The 19,252-nt window shown below is 43.6% G+C and overlaps 1 protein-coding gene across 1 annotated transcript in view; it reads left to right on the top strand.

The window, feature by feature from the left end:
* Nucleotides 1–19,252, top strand: part of DNAH10 (dynein axonemal heavy chain 10) — a 1,995,301-nt gene that overhangs the window by 348,076 nt on the left and 1,627,973 nt on the right. Inside the window, exons 9-11 of the mRNA XM_085636177.1 lie at nt 7,519–7,709; nt 10,009–10,207; nt 10,385–10,579. Coding sequence (XP_085492303.1) covers nt 7,519–7,709; nt 10,009–10,207; nt 10,385–10,579 — 585 coding nt within the window. The remainder of the gene's footprint in view (nt 1–7,518; nt 7,710–10,008; nt 10,208–10,384; nt 10,580–19,252) is intronic.

Below are 19,252 nucleotides of genomic sequence, written 5' to 3'. Positions count from 1 at the left end.
GGTCTACTGGATAGCAGGGGAGGCGTGGCTAGCCCAATGCTGAGGGTACTGACTCTTTGGTTGGACCTTTGGGGGGTAAGTTTTATTTTATTTTAAATTAACCCCCCCCACGCGCGAATCCCCCCACGCGTTCCCACCCGCCTTCATGCCGGCGCTTGTCAGCAAGAGCAATACTGGGGCTTGAAGGTTTCGTACTCCTCACATAGAGGGAAAGCGCTTGTCAGCTCATATTGTACAGTGGCTCATGAGGCAGTAGCAGGACAGGTCCCATGGGACACTGAGAACATACGTTTTTTTTTTTTAGATTTCCTAGCCCACTTGACTGCCCCACGTTTCTTTGCGCTGCCATCTTCTGTAGCTCTCTGACTGCGCCATAATTATGTAGTTGAGCAAATTGTGCTTTAATTGGAATGAAAGGACTGATTTTATAGGCCTGAATGAAACCCACCGCGGATGTCCTCAGAGTTGGCGCGAAGTAATAGCAGCCGCTGCAGCTCCTTTTATACTCCCTCACATCCCGCTGAGGACCCGGCTGCGCCGGTTCTCGCACACATAATCTCACTGCGTCCAACGCATGACATGTTCCAGGGATATTTGTTTCATTTCCTAAATATATTCAATGGCTAGTGCAATGCTTGTTGAAATCTCTACAATGACGAAAAAGTTTTCATTCGCATTCAGAGACCAAGATCAGCATCCTCAGCGGTGATACGGTACGGCCAGTGCATTCAATAGAAATATAGAAGTGCACCGTATTCTCAGTTTTTTACTGTCCTGGGCCTCGCTGATAGAATGCCTGCCACCCAAGTGTGTGAAATTGTTGGTGCCTGCTTGTACGTGTGCTAGAAAGCCTCAGAGGCTGCCTGCATCTCATTTACAAGGCACAAATAAATATAATTACTGACAGCACACGAGCATCCCAGATTGGAGCTCCTGTAATTGCATCCAAAAATGCTCACTGTGGCAGCCTTTGCAATTGAAACAATACCCAAAACGGCCAATCACCCGCTGTCAATCTCAGACCCTTCGTCTGCCCTGCAATTGGAAATATGTCAACAACAGAGAGGAGCTCAGGAGAATACTAACACGCACACATTCAACCCATGGCACACACAGAATCGATCACAGCTCCTGCTCCTCGCTGTGTTTCAGAGCAGAAAGCTGTGGTTACTTGCTGTAAGATGGCATATCGCGTGTGTTACGTTTGCGGGACGATAATTGACAATTCTGCCGACTTGTAAAAGCTCCCTTGCATCGCATACCTCTGTAAGAAACTGCAGGTGATGTGGGCCGGCACATTATTGCTGTGATCGCAAACATGGATATTTTAGTCCACATTTCATAAAACATTCCCTTTGTTTAGGCATTCATATATCAGGCAAATCCAACAGCATACCGTGCACATAAAAATGTTAGCAAGCTAAATATTTCCTTTTTTTTTTTTTTGTAAACATGTTTTTATTGCAGAAGTAAGAGTAAGGCATCCGTGATGTCAACCTTCCACCACATGGTATCTCAGAGCACACCCATCAGTTTAGCATAGCACACAGCCAATCAGCCCACATCCCGGAGGCCGGGCGGCATACCAGTATAGAAACGCTGTGTATCATGGCAATCAATTCTCAAAGTGGCAGGTCAACCGCCCAATTCAATATCTGCTTTTTTACCCACCTGCCTCAGTCCCCAACATTCCGTCCTAACTGCTCTCGTCCGGACTCTACTTCAACACCCCAATAACTCCCCCCCACCCCCCCCCCCCTCCCCCCCTAACTACTGCTGATGGGGGCCCTGGTTGAGCAAGCTAAATATTTCATAGGCGCATAACCGTGCAGTTCCAATTCGGAGAGGCCCGTCATAGAGCTAACATGCAGAAAATAGTCCACCTCAACTAAAACCGAAATAGAAACAGAAGTGCACAAGTCAATGTTATCAATGAGTCTTATGAGGTGGAATATTTGAAGATTTCACAAAATATACGACAGTGGAAGCAGAGAGATGCATTTCAAGCTGGTGAAATCTCAAAGTCTCTGGACACTTGGAGTGACAAAAAGGAATCCTGTTTTTCAGTGTGGAACAAACACCATGTGGCGAGAACTCCGGTGTCTGCTGCTGTCTTGGACCATGGCATCATGCTATTTACTTAGTATCTGTTTTTTAAATTTTGTGACACATTAACTATGTTCAAATTACGATACAACCATATACTCAAAGCTGTTCCTAAAAGGGGCTGGGGGCCCCCTAAATATGTGTGGCCCAGGGTCCCCAAAATCCTTAAAATGTCCCAGTTTGCCCACTCTTTTTTAAAAGAAATCTCAGGGGAGAATTCGCCCGAACCCCCCTTGTTCAGGCTTCCTCGCTGTGGTGCACTCACACACAAATTTTACGCCCTACCACTTTCAAATGTCACCATCCGCCACTGGGCAGTGGGTTGTTGGCATGGCACACAGGGATGTGTGCCATGCCGACTCTTCACTTTTCTCTGCACTAAGACACACAGCCTGCAATAGCAGTGTGTGGGTGTCAAGGTACAGGTCCTCTAAGGGTGGCACAATAAGTGCTAAAGCCCTTAAAGGCCTTCTCTGGTCACGGTGCCCTTGGTACCCATGGTACCTTTTACAAGGGTCCAGGGATATTCCATTTGTGGGTACACATGTACAATTTTGGGAAAGAACACAGGCCCTGGGAACCTAATTAGCAAGGACCTAGGGCACATCAATTGTAGTTAGATCAGAGGTCAGGCAAAAAGTGGGGGGTAACCATGCAAAAAGGTGCATTTCCTACAGCACTTCACAGTAGTTCTAATGGACTCCCACACCAAATTCCCGATAGTGGAATTGATTAAATCCGCAGGCTTTACAAAAACAAGCCAGTCTTGGAAAAGGTATTTGCCCTTCTCGGCCTGCCTGAGGACATAAAGTCTAACAATGGTCCTCCATTTCAGGGATTGGAGTTCCAGAAGTATCTGTCATCCCTAGACATTCTCCACTGGATGGTGACCCCCCCCCCCCAGTGGCCCCCAGCAAATAGGGACATTGAACTGCTTATGAGGACCCTGAACTATGCCTGAATCGTGTTGGCCTTGGTGAAGATGGCGAGTGCTGCCTGCATCGGTTTCTGAGAACCTACAGACAGACCCCACACAGCACCACCAACTGTGCCCCGGCGGACCTCCTGAGAGAAAGGCAGGCCAGAAGTGGCAACCTGCCGTCCTGGACGTTCAGGCTGCACAAGAGAAAAGATGGACAACTAACTATAAGGCCAGTCTACATAGAAGAGTAGTAGCCCTAACCATCCAAGTAGGGGACAATGTCATCATGCGTGACTGTCACTCAGGGTGGAAATTCTGCACTCCCTTTGAAGCGGAGACCTGAAAGGTCATGAAAGTCAACGGTACGATGCTCACTGTACAGCGGTGGCACAACACCACTGTGAGGAATGTGTGGTCGTTCAAAAGGGTCCATTGTCCCGTAAGCGAATCTGATGCGAGGCCAGACGTAGTCAACAACACCAGTCAAGATGAACCATTCATGCTGGACTCGCTCAGAACAGATGCTCGGATGTGTAGTTAGTTACTGTCAAACTCATGCCTCTGGTTAACAATAAAAGTAACCTGGGAGTTTCTAACCTATAATTCACAGATGTAACCTTTTTGCAAAAATGACTACTTATATAATTATCCATAAAAACAAACTTGCTCCACCGTACTTGTGCATTATTATTTTTGTTATTTAAAGCACCGCATGCCACAACATAAAGAAAGAAATCTGTATTTAAGTTTCATTTATGGATGTCAGTGTGGCGTGTACCATACAAGAGCCCACTGATCTTTATCGTGGTGAGGTCAGTCTGACAAATAAACAATCACCACTTGACACACTGATCGGACTCACTTCCAGACTGAGATGGGGAGGGGCCTGCGAGGCTGCTTGCCGTCCTAATTCAGATGCCACCGGTGGCGTTTGTCGACCGGTTTTAATAATGAAAGTGTGCTCGTCGTCTCCACGGCAACGAGATGCAAGTGCACGCGCTCTAGAGCCCGAGGATCATCTCATCGACAGCTATGAGTGGATTTGTGGACTAGCTTGCCCACTCAGTTGGCCCCTTTAATGTGTACGCAGATCTCAAACAAGCGCAGCCGAAGCGGACCGCGCTGAAAATGAAAATAAAAGAGTGCTTTACAGACTTGTTAAGGAGACCGTGTAAAGCCGCAAGCAAAAGATCCAGTCCGGATGGGCGGGCCAGAAGGAGACAGGGCGGTAACAAGGAGGGACTAAAAAGCCTCACTGACAATGGAAAGCCAGGGTTTAACATGCAGGATAACGCAAGCCAATGGAAAGAAGGGGCGGAGCCTAGACTCCACTTCTGAAATTGGCTTGATTACAAGAAGGCCTCGCAGAGCGTGCAGCGCATGCGCTGCAACGCTAGGCGAGACCTAAAAAATAAAAAACGCTATGGATGGAGCAGCAGGCAGTGATAGTGGGAGGGACAGCAAAACGTCTTGATCACGTCAGGGGCAGCAAAGGGGCACTGATTAAGATGAATCATTCTGTGCATGGTCCCTGCGCCACAGAAACTATTGGAAGTGATGTCCGGCCAGCACTGACCAATTAAGCAGGCTGCAAAGAATAGGGACACTGAAGCCATCAAATGGTAAGCAATGAGCAGGCTCCAAGCCCCTTTTGCAAATAATAGTGTCTTGCAAGCGAGATGCATGCGCTAGCGGATGCTCGCACACGCTCGATCCTAAAAATTAGTACATCTACACAAATGTTTAGTTTTACGGATTTTCTTTTTTTAGGTCTCGCATAGAGAGCACGCATGCGCTGCCTAGGAGAGGGTCTTTAGGAATCGATCTTCACTTTTCAAGCACTCATGCTTGTGGCGGCATCCACCTTGCGGCTGATCGCTCTCGCAAGGTGGATGCCGCCACAAGCACAAGTGCTTGAAAAGTGCAGACCTCTTTATCATGCTTATTAGAGTCCCATATCGCACCCTGGCTTTTGTATTTTAGAATGTAGCAAACACTGCTTGAATTTAAACTCTACTTCTGATAGCCAACAGCCAATCAGCACACTGATGTGTTGGAACGACTTCGCAAAATGTCACCAGGAAGCTTGCACACCCTTGCTTCCGCTCCGCCTGAGAACAGCCTTGCAGCTAAAACGCTTCTGTGGTTGGCAATTGACTAGACGTGTTTGCATATAATGAGAGCCATGGCCGAGGCTTTATTTTTACTTCTAAGTTTATTCTCTTCCTTTACATGTAGTATTTAAACAATTATATCCCACGCAACAGGAATCTGTCGTGACCAGGATGGTGGGCCTACCGTTTCCTGTCAAGGCGTGTGTTTAACCTATGCACTGGAACAGGATGGTGGGTAAACACGCCCCAGCGCCTTACCCGCTCGTAAACCCGCGTGTGCACCAGTCGTGGGACGCTGCAGCTACATTTGCGGCCCCGCTTGTTTTGAGTGTTTCGCTCTGGACTTCCGGCTTTCCTATTTATGCCCACTTCACATCAGCACAACTTGATCACTGCCTGCCGGGCTACGCACAGCACTCCAGCCTGGCACTTCAATGGGCTATAAAGCACCCGCTATAACCACACAAGGGAGTCTCTGTGCGGAGAGCGAGGACTGCAGCTAAAGCATGGGCAGTTGCAGGCAGGCAGACATGCCAGGAGGCAGACGCGCAACTTTATACAGCGCACCACACAATGAGACAATATTGCTGTAACGAAGCTTGCCGAATGCAGGAGGTGGGCCGATATATTTATTTAGTTTTGCGTTTTTATATAGCGCGAACTTTACCCGAAGGTGTCAGAGCGCTTTGCAATACAGCCCGTTACATTACAGAAGGATATAGTGCTGTGTTCTGACAGAGACAAACCGCCAAACTGACAGCGTGCAGACACCCCCTCAGCTAAAGTATGTCAGACACCGCTCCTGACGGAAAAGGGCCGAAGCCACACAGACACAATGATCCCAACAGAATGCCACCGAGATACAAAGAGATAGAATGACACAGGTTTGTGCGGAAGGTCACTAGGAGGCAGAAAGCCAGACAAAAAGCTGCTTACAGGGAGCCACAGATGAGTAGCCAGCCACGTCTGGGCACATGCCTCACACTCGGCGCATTGCCTTTTCAGAGGGGGTCGGAGTAGGGGGGTGACTGACAGTACAGGGCTTGGAGAAGTTAGTGGTATTTATTGTCTCGGTCCCTGAACCGATGCCCTCACCTTCACAGCCATTTTGTAATTAAGCTGGGGCCGATAACTAACATTATTGACTGGCTGCTGGCTGGAATCTGTCCAGAGGTGAAATCTAATACTTTCCGACTGTTGTTACAAGATGTGTCCTGGGGCCCTACCTACAAAGGTGTAATTTTCTATCGACTACAAACAAAAAAAAGCAGAAGAAATAATACTGGTTGTTCTGCATTCCTTTCTGGTTCTCTTTTACATTTGTAGCACATTCTTTCCTGCATTTGTATAGGCCTCTTATTACATTTGTTCTCTCTTTTTTTATTTTCTTATTACATTCTGTGCTACATTGTGGTACTTTTGATATATTTGCATATATTTTGTTTTTGGTTTTAGTTCTGGGTTACCCAATTACATATTTCTAATTATATTCAAAGGCAAAATCCACACACAATAAAACACGTACAACTTCACCGGCAAAGCTGCCTTCTCAGAATATGATCATGCACGGGTAATTGTGACATGTACATAAAACATGACCTATGCAAAGACAATACTAGTAAATGCCACCGTAGTAAACTGTGTAATTCAGAATATTACCTCCAAATGCAAGCATCTGTCAGCAGTTTGGTATGCCATTCACAGTGGTGATGTTAGACATGCTTACTCAAGCTTTAGTTTTATTTTTGTAATAACATCGAATGGCATTTAATTAGATGTGGATTTTTTTAGAAGGGCTATTCGTTTACATACTACTTACTATCCTACCACTTTGTCCTTGATTCATTGCAGTGTTGTTTCACCTTATATAGTTCTACTCATGTTATCAACCTTAAAATTATGTAAGGCTGAGCTAGTCTGGCAAAATCTGACCTCCAAATTACAAGTTAAACACATCTCTCCAACTATGGCATTACACAACTGTTACCCTACCTTGACAGCACAGACAAAGCTAATATTAGTTGCACAAAAAAACACTTTAAGTACTTCAGAATGCAGTCCTATAATATGCCTATTAGTGTCAAAGTATCCATATTACAGAACAGTACATGTTGTAGCACCCAGGATAATGTGCTGCATGGCTAAAAACGTATTAGATCTCTAAGGCGAGACCTATTGGCTATGCCAATGCTTGTTTTTTTAAAGAATCAGACTCCTAATAATTTGATGCTTTAGTTACCAACATCTATGAGATATTTAAGCTGTGTTTGTTAATATTTAACTTGTGCATTGTATTGTAATGCAGAGCCACATTGAAATTGCATTTAAATGTCTAGAACCATAGCTATTACAGTTGCATATTTGCACTTTTTTCAGAATTTGACTCACGGTACTGGCTTCAACATAGTTGTTGATACGATTCCTTCCATGATGAATGCCATACGGATGGTGTGGATTATCTCACGACATTATAATAAGGATGAAAGGATGGTACCATTAATGGAACGCATTGCTTGGGAAATAGCTGAAAGAGTCTGCAAAGTTCTCAACATTCGAACTCTGCTTAAGTAAGTATCTTTACATATTGTAAGATGCACACATCATTCGCCTAAATCATATGAATATGAGAACCCCAGTAAAATCATGAGTCCCCTAAGAACAGGTGAGCCTGTTACTGTACTATGTAACCATGTTGAACCAAATCAGCATGAGTCAAGGACAAGGCACTTCTTACGTAACGTTGGGATTGAACAGGATGAAATAATCACGATCCAGTAATTCATCTGGTAAACAGTGTATCCCAGATGTACCCCACTCAGAGGAGGAGGGGAAGACGTTGTGTGCACTTAGTGAGGGTTGAGAAAGTGAAAGGAAAGGTAGTGAGAATATATCCATCACAATATGGTTTGGAAAATGAAAATGGCTTCATTCAGCTTTTTAGTTAAATAATAACATATACAAGGCCATCGTTTGAAACAATGCCACAGTGAAAAAGCACTGGTGGCCAAATTGGCACAGGACGGTAACACAGTCGACGTTTCGACCCCAATTAGTAGTAGGTCTATTAAACTATTTCAAGGAGCACATAATTAAAGCACAAAAGAAACTGATAGAAGACTCTCCATATCATTTCCCACCAAATGGACAAATCGAGAAGGACCATTCTCTGGGGCAGAAAAACTCTCCAGTTTACAAGCGCCGAACAGAGGAGCAACCGTCTGGGAGACCTTGGATTTAACATTGGTCTGATCTGCCTGGTACAGGAGGATCTCTCCCACCATCTAGGTCTCCTTGTCCAAAGTCAGTTTCTTATTAGGGTCCAGCTAACCATCAGTCTAATACAGTATACAGTAGGCCTATTCTAGCTAATGAGGCACACAATAAGAAACACGAAGAGGAGAGTAAAAGAACACTGACGAAGCATGTTAATAAAATTAAATTCATGTTACTCAGGCCTGGTTACAAGTTAGACTACCTTTACTCCAAAATTGATTCCCAACAGGTACAGTTAGTCTGAGTAAATATAATATTACCTTTCAATATAAGTGTGGCTCTTACAAAAAAATAAATGTAGTCACCTATTGTTGATTAAATAAATAAAATGCACACAGATAAATGGAATTTTCAGATAGTTTTCAAACTGTCATCATTCTTACCTTGATTGAAATATTTCAGAGGTAATGCAGCAGTGAGGTGCTTCTTTTGTTACTTGGAGGATTTAAGGAGGGTGTTTTAGATTTAGAAGATATTTTCCACTTTTTTCATTAGAAGATATGGGAGTGTGGAGACTTACATCTTTGGAGAAAGAATGTTTCCAGAACAAGAAAGCCTTTGAAAGAAAGATAAACTAGGGCTCATGCTTCTAGAGATGCTTTGGAAAGGCCTGGAAAAGGAAAAAGAGAGTTAGCGAGCCTCATGCTACAACTCCAGGAGATATGATTTCTCCAGTGCCACTAGCTCAAGTAAGAATGTGGGCCAAACTTTACTAACCCCTCATTGTGGACTCATTTATTTCTGGACCATTTATTTAGAACACTCTTTATAGGGGGTGTTCCATTTAGAAAGGTTTCCATATTTATTCTCTTTTCTCACTTGGTCCATTATCACAAGAGATTTCTTTTCATTGACAACAATACAGCCATTGTTGATATTTAGCAGTAATCAATGGCCATATTTTTATTCTCATCATCAGTTATGCCATTCTCAGTGAAGAATTCACTAATGAGATGGTGATAGATAGTCATAGGAGGGATAAGGTCATATTTGATTGTACACGATCCCTACTTTTATGCCAAAACATAGACACTCTTTCACTTATTGACTCTTACCTCCCCAAACCTGAAGATTATTGACACATTCTTGTGAGATATATGTCTGGAAAGACGATCCTAAGGAAGACAATACTATTCTGGAAGAAAGCTCCCTCTTTGTTAACATACATGGCAGAGCTCAGAGCCAAATGGGGCAAGCAGTTGCCAAGAACCTACTAAGCCTAAGCGTCCGTATTAATCCCATATGACAGCTAGTTTTTCCATCATACTCTATTGTAAGTATCTATTTCTGTGAAAGATATTCAGTGATGCACTACAAAAATACTGAAAGACTGTATGGCCTTTTTAAGTAATAATATTGTAAGTCTCTAAAAGACATCAATGGTTATGAATCCTGGTGTCAGATAAGTAATTTATTATTAAAGCATATGTCAACAGTTCATTAGCACAAGTGGCCCTGTGTGTTTGCCAGTGCATGTGTGGCATAATGAACTGTAGCTGTGGAGCATGAATAAAAGATTATAGTTCTAATTATGGATGGAAGACACCTTGCAATTGTTTTAACAAAATTAAAACTGTTTCACTTGATTTGTAGAGAAAACAGGCAAGCTGCCAAATTAAAGACCATGGAGGCCAAACACAGTCTAGAGACATGGAAAAATACATACTTTGAAGTGCGGGCAAAAATTGAAGCTTCAGGCAGAGACCAGCGATGGGAGTTTGATAGGAAACGCCTGTTTGAGAAAACAGATTATTTGGCAGGAATCTGCCAAGATCTTTTCAACACCTTGCAGGTAAGAGTGCAACCTGTATCACTTTTGCATCTCAAAAATATGATGGGTAATGACAAAATTATCTAAAAATACAAGTTTAATACATCTCAAGAATTATGACCAACCTCCTGTTCAGGAAGCCGATATGGAGTTAAAGTTTCCGAGTATATCTAAAAGATGTTTTTCTTAAATCTACAGATTCTTGAGGAGTTTTATAACATATTTGGCCCAGAACTGAAAGCGGTCACCGGGGATCCAAAGAGGATTGACGATGTAATACGACGGGTTGATGGGCTTGTTATCCCAATGCAAACACTAACATTCGATCCTTTCAATATCAAATATTCCAATCAGTGGAAGGCTGTGATGGACAATATTAATTTTGAAGTCCTGGTAAGGAACTGATAATGTTATATACATTATAAGAATGCCATAAGTCCCTCAAAAGTATGATGTTTCAATATTATCAGTATTCGTAACCAATAGTCTGACAATCACATTATCCAAAATCAGACTTGCAACTGAAGGGTTGCATAATAAAATGAACCATACCACACAAACTGTTTAGTCCTTGAAGAGGGTATAATCAGATCCATACTGTCTGTGATCCTGTTGAATTCATTTGAGGTGGCCTGTTTTTGTAAAAATAGGAAAGTGAGAAAGATTATCTCAGAGAGTTATCTAATTGCATTTGCATTTCAATTTATTTGAATTATATGTGTAGATGAGTCGGTTTGGGCCATGAAGATAATTCTTCGGCTGGGTGGAGTCTCTGTGCGAGGATGAGTTTTTGAAATATGCATGATACCCTTTAGTGGTGGTTATTTATAGTTGAAATGTTATATTCCTCATGGCCTTCCACCTATGCACCCTGAAACAAGTATATGGTACACCTTAAGAACTTTAGTTTTATGTCAAATTCCAAACACATAACAGAAAGTATGTAGAGCTGGGTTCTAGGATGCATTTGGTGGGGCTGAAACAGTGGAGGGTTTAAGTAGGAGTAGTAGCACATGGACAAAAGGGTAGTGGTGAAGGGTTATGTTTTGGTGATCATCAGCACAGGCAAGGGGAAGGGAGGAATGGAGGTTCTGACAGGGCATGAGGGGTCGGGGTCCAGGGAAAGGAGCATCACATGGTATAGGTGAAGTGCAGATTTGAATGGGAGAAGTGTGAGGTTAGAGGGTGAGCAACTTAGGGTCAAGGAGTAGTTCTGCCTTTGGTTAGAAATCTTCTTGCTAAGCAGCATCGCTACAACACTTCAGTGCAAGCTTTACTCCCTCCCAGAACAAGCACCGCATGAGCAGCAGTAGAGTACAAGCTTCCCACAAATTAGAAAGCCCTGCTCTACCATATGGACTGTGTAGGCCACATTCTTAAGCAAGCAAAAAACGCTTATTTATATATATATAGAACCCTTCACCCACCAGTGTTGCCACTTGGTGGCATGCTTCACCATTGGGTTTCTTCCTGCTCCACTGCAGCACAGGGCATGCTGCAGTCAATGAGCTATACTGTAGCACTGAATAATATCAAACTCTTTGTAAGATAATAGGAGTTGGGGGGTGGGGTTGGGTACAATTATCTGGCTAATAGCAACTTACTTTAATAGATGCTCCAGGCTGTATGATTACAAATGGCAAAGAAAAAAGTGGAAAGTTCTTGGGGGTACCGCTGCCCTAACTTCCTCCTATGATCTGGTCAACATGTTTCTGACACCCTTCCCTGTGGCTTTCGTCAGGTCTGGAATCACACTCCCCGGAACCACTCCTTATACATTTATATACACAGTCCAGAGTGTAGGGATCTCTAATTTGTGTAATTTGTGTTTAGTTTGTGGAGGATGAGCCCCCCTCTGTTCTCCCTCTTCTCTACCTCTTATTTGTGGAATAACAGTACGAGTTTCCCTCACACTCTGAACAGGCTCTATCTGGCGTTCAGCAGTGCAAGCTTCACCCCCTTACATAGGCATCAGCAAGCTTCCCTTGCTAACATAATAGGTACAGCAAAGAGCCCTGCCTTACAGAAAAAGGCACAACATGTCATCATCAATGATTATGCTTGCTGCAAGTCCCTAGCTGTGACCTCTGAGTCGGATATCAGATGTTTGAATGAAATCATTTACGTATAGGTACATTACAATGCATCAATGGCAATGCCAACATTTGCACCGCATTGTAATGTACCTCTTTGAAAATTACATTTAAAACACAAATATTTACATCACATTTTATATAGCAGTGCAAATTATAGACATTTTAAAGAAGCAACATTGCCATCTACTGTTTTTTTTTTACTGTAACTACAGTGTTAATCTTTAATTTATTATTTTTGGTTGGCACATTTTTAATCCGGATCTAAAACCAAACAATATTTTTTTATAACAATTTTATGATAGAATTGTATGTTATAAATAAAATGTTAATATTTGATCTCAAATTAATGTATTGCCCACCTTTGTACCTATATCACTATTATTAATTGCTCAAAAAAAGATTTTTTTGTTAAAATGTAATGAAAATTATTTAAATTAGAGTAAGTTGTTAAAAATAATTATATTTTAAATTAGAATATAATTAATGTATTCCCTTTAAATTACTGCCACCCTTTGCACCTATCTCACTAAATCAAGCTGTTTCTAAATATAATGTATTTTGTGTATGTATATATATATATATATATATATATATTGCCCCATATCAATTTAATTACCTGTTCGTAAAGTGCTCGAAATTCAAATAAATATGAATTTAATTAGCAGCTTCTTATATCATCTTAAAAACCTGTCCTTAAATTAAATGTAATTTCAATAAAGGAAAATATTACTTGCTACTCTCTGCCCATCTAGTTGTTTGATCCTGAACCTGTAATAAAGACCGCAACATGTAACTACATAGACTCAGATTTAATACACATTATTGAAAACAAATTTGATCCAAATGTAAGTTTGTGTAAATGACATGTGATATAAATAATATATTGAAAATGTAAGTCCATGTAAATGATTCATTCGAAAGGTAATATATCCACTGGAGCATGTCAATGTTGTATTATAGAACATAATAAAACAATCTTTCAAATACTGATTTAGCTATTATATTCTGTTCTGTTGATGCCATGATTTTTTCATATGGTTAAAATGTACTTGCTGAAGGCAGATCTGGCTATCAAATATATAATAAATCTGCTGCTGGTTGATCTTACTATGCATGTATGATTTTTACTAGAACCTCCCTGCCAGTGTGTATCCTTTTTAATCAGGAGAGGACATCCTTCCATAAGACCACAAGACCATTTTGCATAAGACCAACAAATGTTGAACAATCTCCCTAACTGATGAATCCATCAAGACCACAGAGATGCTCCTTGTTAATAATTTATTTCACATTTTCTTGTTTTAATTGCCCATCCTTTGTCGAATCATTCCATTTTGCTAAACAGAGACCGTCATATATCCATACACTTAATTGACTCAAACTTTAACATTAGTTCTTTACCAAAACAATACACCGTATGTCTCAGGCTGTGAAATGCCCTTTGTCAAGCCTATACCTAAAAATATATCACTAAAGGCAAATGTGGCCAAACAAAAATCAAAAAATCAAAATGTATGCTTTTAAAATCAAAGTAATATAATGAGCATTGGTGCAAACGGAATGTGTTTCCTCACAACATTTGCATAGGCATCATTTTGTTCACACTGTGCTCCCACTATGTTTTTTTAATCTTTATCCAAAATGCATCATTATTAGTTAAAGAACATGCTACTTAAGAAAAGGACCAGTCAAAACCAAAATGAACACTCTTATAGGAAAATATTAGAATAAATCTGTTAATCTTTTTTATAAATAATCTCCAAGAAAGATCTCCAATTTGATCCATTTTAAGCCCTTGGAAGTTAACTTCAAAGTAAGGGACCAACTAGTGTCTAATCAACATAAGTTTAGATTGTGGGTTTTTTCACGCTTGGGGGTTGATTCCGATCCGGGTCGGAAAGCACCACGACCGAGTCGGATCCGGAGTGTTTTCTGACCGAGCTGGACCCCTACAGTCCGACCGAGTGAGTACGATGCGCACGTATGCTGTCGGACTCGGTTCGGTCGGACTCCCATAGAAGTCAATGGGAGCCAGTTGTACGACGCGTACATGCGCTCCCATTGACTGAATGGGTACGTCTCGAACAAGTGCGCCCCCTACAGTGGGTACGCTTCAGTGCCATCTGCACCGTACATGCCTGTGTTGGGGAGACCCATAGGTCTCCCCCTGTGTCCGAGTCGTAGGGCTGTGGGTGACTCCGGGAGCTTTTGCGAGCTGGACACTCCGGCTCGCACAGGCTGTCCCACGTGTGCATTGGACTGGCTCGGTTGTAAATCGCATCCATTGCACGCCACGGTTAGCTTCCGACCGAGACGTATGGAGCAGTTCGGACCCGGAAACGACTCGGTCGATGAATCTCACGTAGCTCGCATCGTACTTGCTTGCTCGTACAGCTGCACGAGTCAGCTGGAAAACACGCGTACGGCTCGTAGTTTTTCCGGCCGGATCGCGTTCGGTGCCCTTCCGACCCTGATCGGAATCGGACCCTTGGAAGGGAGAACAGGGAGCAAATCTCCTCACAGAAGCATATCATTTTGAGTCCTATGAATGTAAAGTATAATTTTTGAAGACCAGTCTTGGCTGTATGTTCAAAGCAACTTGGAAATCATAGTTATAACGTTAAAAAATGTATTATAACACCCTAATGTTAGAAGCTAGAAGACAGGAAAAATAATTATGAGGCATGGTAACGTATCCTCTAATACTCATGCCAACATTTTAGATGCAGTGCTAAAATTGGGACTGCGTTTCAAATGCCAATATTGTACCAATATCGGCAAGATATCTCTAGCTTGTATTATTTACCTTACCTACTGTTCGATGTAGCCACTAAGAAAATCGAAGGAGATCAGAAAACATTCCCCTTTGATTTATTATAGTCGTAAACTGAATAATTGGCATACATTTCAACTACACGTCGCAGAGTTTTACATTGCTTTTACTTTTGGCAAGACAGTGATTAGCACCTGATGTCTTGAACCTAACTGGCCACGGCCCTATCTCTGTCATCCGATCAAACAACATCTCCTGACAACCCCATATTCCATATAGTATAATTAGAGTTGCAAGGTGCCATGAGGCACAGAGATGTTTCTCTGACGACCTAAAAATCCCAAAACTGGCCCTCTGCTAATTAGAAAGGGGGTAGTGATGGAACTACTCCCCCGATAAGAAAGTCTCATACCTAGCTCAATTTAAGGACTATAAGAAAGCGATTCAAATCACTAAGGCCAGTTACTTCTCTGCTGTGAGAAGTTGGCCTGATATATGATGTCACTAATTCTAGTGTACACCCTGTATCAGTCCAAACAACCCTTATGGTGATTGGTTGTAAAGTCAACCTTATAGACCAGCTATCCTAGTGGTAGCATGGACAAGAGCAGTCTTAGGCTAAACTCTGAATGGCATGTGAAGCCAGCTGTTATACCATATGTAATCCCTTGAATACCAAATGAAAGGACACCACAACAGATATATATATAAAATAAAGTGTATTTATTCTAGTCAAACCCTCAGCACTCTTTATGAGATTCGAGGTAAGTACAACACAGTCTTATTTAAGCATACATTAAGTCACACAGGTAAGTAATACAGTTAGGCCCTAGGGGCCACGCAAACCATATACTAAGTAAGTGGTATAAGGACCACTGTCACGAACACAGGATAGGCCTAGGCCTAGGGAATCGCTGGGGCTACACTATACTACCAACAGTTAGGAAGTGGGAGGCCCACGGGATTCAGGTGCAGAGTGGAAACACTCACGCGTAATGCGTAAAAGTCGATAGAATCACTAGCAGTTAGAAATAAGCAGTTTTAGGACACTTCTGGTATAGCTAGAAAGTCGAGACTCGGAAACTAGACCCTAGGATAGTCAATACCGTTGTGAGCACCGAAGTACCCAAGTTACCTAGCCCACGGGCTGCGGGTGCATAGGTGTGAACTTGCGTCGAGTTTCGTCGTGGACTTCTATGGATGCCTGAAGGAAAGTTGCTGACAGGCAGTCAGTGAAGAGTGTCCGGTGGATCCCAAGGTGGGGATCAAGAAGGAAGGAACCTGCAAGCAGAAGGGACAGAGTCTAGGTCACCAGCCAGGAGCCGGGAAGGAACCAGGCGATGTCGTGAAGATGCAGGTGAAGAGGTGAAGCTTGTCGCAGCAGCCACGGGTACCAGGAGACGTCGAGGACGACCAGGACCAGGAGGTGAGCTGTCCCACGAAGGCTCTTGCTGTCGGCGGCGTCGAAGTCGAGTCAGGACCTAACGAGCCTTGGCAAGCGGAACCCACGCAGGATGGAGGACTTGCTTCTGGTGCAGACCAGGAAGGTCTGGGGTGCTTCTCTTTCACAGAGGAGCGGGTGCCAGTCTGGAGGAGCCGGACCAGCAAGTTGAAAGTAAAGGTTCCTCGTCGCAGAGGCTACTAGCCAACGGGCCAGCAACCAGACAACACGTCGAGCAACACAGGTGCAGAAGGGCCCCACGCAGAACACGTGAAGTGTGGGGAGCTGATCTTCTTTGCAGATGGTGCAGTGAAAGTGGTGAGTGGCAAAGTGAGTAGTGCCACGTGAAAAGTGAAAAAAATGTTTGTACCTACACACTCGCTAAGGTGTGTGGACCAGGTGTCTGCGTACTTGCGGACACCAAAGAGAAAAAAGACACTATGCCTGAGCTTGTTCGCTGCTCGGGGCTTGGGAGGAGTGCGCTCCTCTGTCATACTTTAGTTTCAGAGCGTCACCCGCCTTGCACCTATTTCGGTCTCCCGTAGTCCCGGATGGTGGTGACTACGGGAGACCGAAATAGTGGCACTACTCACTTTGCCACTCACCACTTTCACTGGTCCTGAAAAAAGCCCCACATAGATTACCTTGCGGGCTGAAACATGTAGACCCACCACACATGCAACTATAAGATAATTATTTCTTTTCTAGTTGCATCACGTATAATGTTTTAACCATATCCTGACCCGCTAGTAATAAAATTAGAACGGCAAGGATTCTCAGAGGTATTTTTAATCCACATCACATCACACTTTTGCACCACACCAGCTCCGCTGTAATCAGGCGTCGTAGCACAACCGGGGAGCATTCGGCCACCTGGTTGGGACCACAATGATGAAGCATGACGCCAACCAGGTTGGTGTGTGAGGGGTCTTTTAACTAACCCAGTGGGTTCCCAAACACTGCCTTGCAGTAAAATACTGGAATCCCATGTAGCGAACTGCTTGTGCTCATTCATTGAACAATCTTAGTTCCTTGACTCCCATCAAGCGGGATTTCGTCCATCTCAATCTATGGAGATGGTCATTCTGTCAGTATTAGATGAATTAAGAAGGAAAGCTGATGAGGGCACCCCTCAGGCCCTGGTGCTGCTAGATCTTCCTGTGGCTTTTGACACGGTCGACCATGGAATTCTGGTGGACCGGGTCAGAGACGCAGGATTCCAGGGTCCAGCCCTTGATTGGGTCATATCTTTCCTGGAAAATCGGTCTCAATTTGTTCGTCTGTCTCAATGAATCTCTCCTGAGGTCACGACCAATTGTGGAGTGCCACAGGGATCTTCATTATCCCCGCATTTGTTTGACTTATACCTACTCCCTTTGATCCGATCCTTAAGGACACGTAAGGTGAATGCCTTTAACTTTTCAGATGACCTACAACTTATATTCTCAAAAACAACAATTGATGGACAGAATGCAAAACAATGTCATACATTCACCCCAGTACAGCGATCTAGGCCTAAATCCATTTTTTATTTGCTCACCATGCCATTCTAGTTTGAATCCAGCCATAGGTAAATCAGTCTTGACCCTGTGCCCACTGGGAACGGTCCAGCCCGAACTGCCAAGCCAGGTCCTCCCTGGTTTGGAAACAAACATCCTAGGACCGGTCTCAGGGTTTCAGCCCTCATCAGCCGAGATAGCTAGACTCCAGTGGCATGAAGAGCACGGGACCCATGTCTGGGCATACCCGTCCCACTCGGGGTGACAAACGCAAAAACAACAATTGATGGACAAAATGTAGAACAATATCATACATTCACCCCAGTACAGAAATCTGGGCCCAAATCCATAATTTTTTTGCTCACCATGCCATTCCAGTAAGATTCCAGCGATATGCAAATCAGCCTTGACCCTGTGCCCAATGGGAAAAGTCTAGCCCGAACTGCCAAGCTAGGTCCTCCCTGGACTGGAAACAAGCATCCTAGTACGGATTTCAGGGTTTCACCCCTCATCAGCCAGGATAGCTTGACTCCAGTGGCATGGAGAGCACGGGACGCACGTCTGGGCATACCCGTCCCACTCGGGGTGATAAACGCAAAAGCAACAATTGATGGACAGGTGCAGAACAATGTCATACATTCACCTCAGTACAGAGATCTGGGCCTAAATCCATAGTTTTTTTGCTCACCATTCCGTTCCAGTTTGAATACAAATCAGTCTTGACCCTGTGCCCAATGAGAACAGTCCAGCCCGAACTGCCAAGCCAGGTCCTCCCTGGACTGGAAACAAGCATCCTATGACTGTTTTTGGGGTTTCACCCGTCATCAGCCAGGGTAGCTTGACTTCAGTGGCATGGACAGTACGGGACGTACATCTGGGCATACCCGTCCCACTCGGGGTAACAAACGCAAAAACAGCAATTGATGGACAAAATGCAGAACAATGTCATACAGTCACCCCAGTACAGAGATCTGGGCATAAATCCATCATTGTTTTGCTCACCATTCCATTCCAGTTGGAATCCAGCCATATGCAAATGAGTCTTGACCCTGTGCCCAATGGGCACAGTCCAGCCCGAACTGCCAAGCCAGGTTCTCCCTGAACGTGAAACAAGCATCCTAGGACCGGTTTTGTGGTTTCAGCCCTCATCAGCTAGGATAGCTTGGCTCAAGTGGCATGCAGAGCATGGGACCCACGTCGGGGCATACCCACCCAACTCGGGGTGACAAACGCAAAAACAACAATTGATGGACAGAA

The sequence above is a fragment of the Triturus cristatus genome, chromosome 11 (genome assembly GCF_964204655.1).
Source record: "Triturus cristatus chromosome 11, aTriCri1.1, whole genome shotgun sequence".
NCBI classification, from domain to species: domain Eukaryota; kingdom Metazoa; phylum Chordata; class Amphibia; order Caudata; family Salamandridae; genus Triturus; species Triturus cristatus.
Note: the sequence above shows the minus strand (reverse complement) of the source record. Positions and strands in the feature narration are given on the sequence as shown.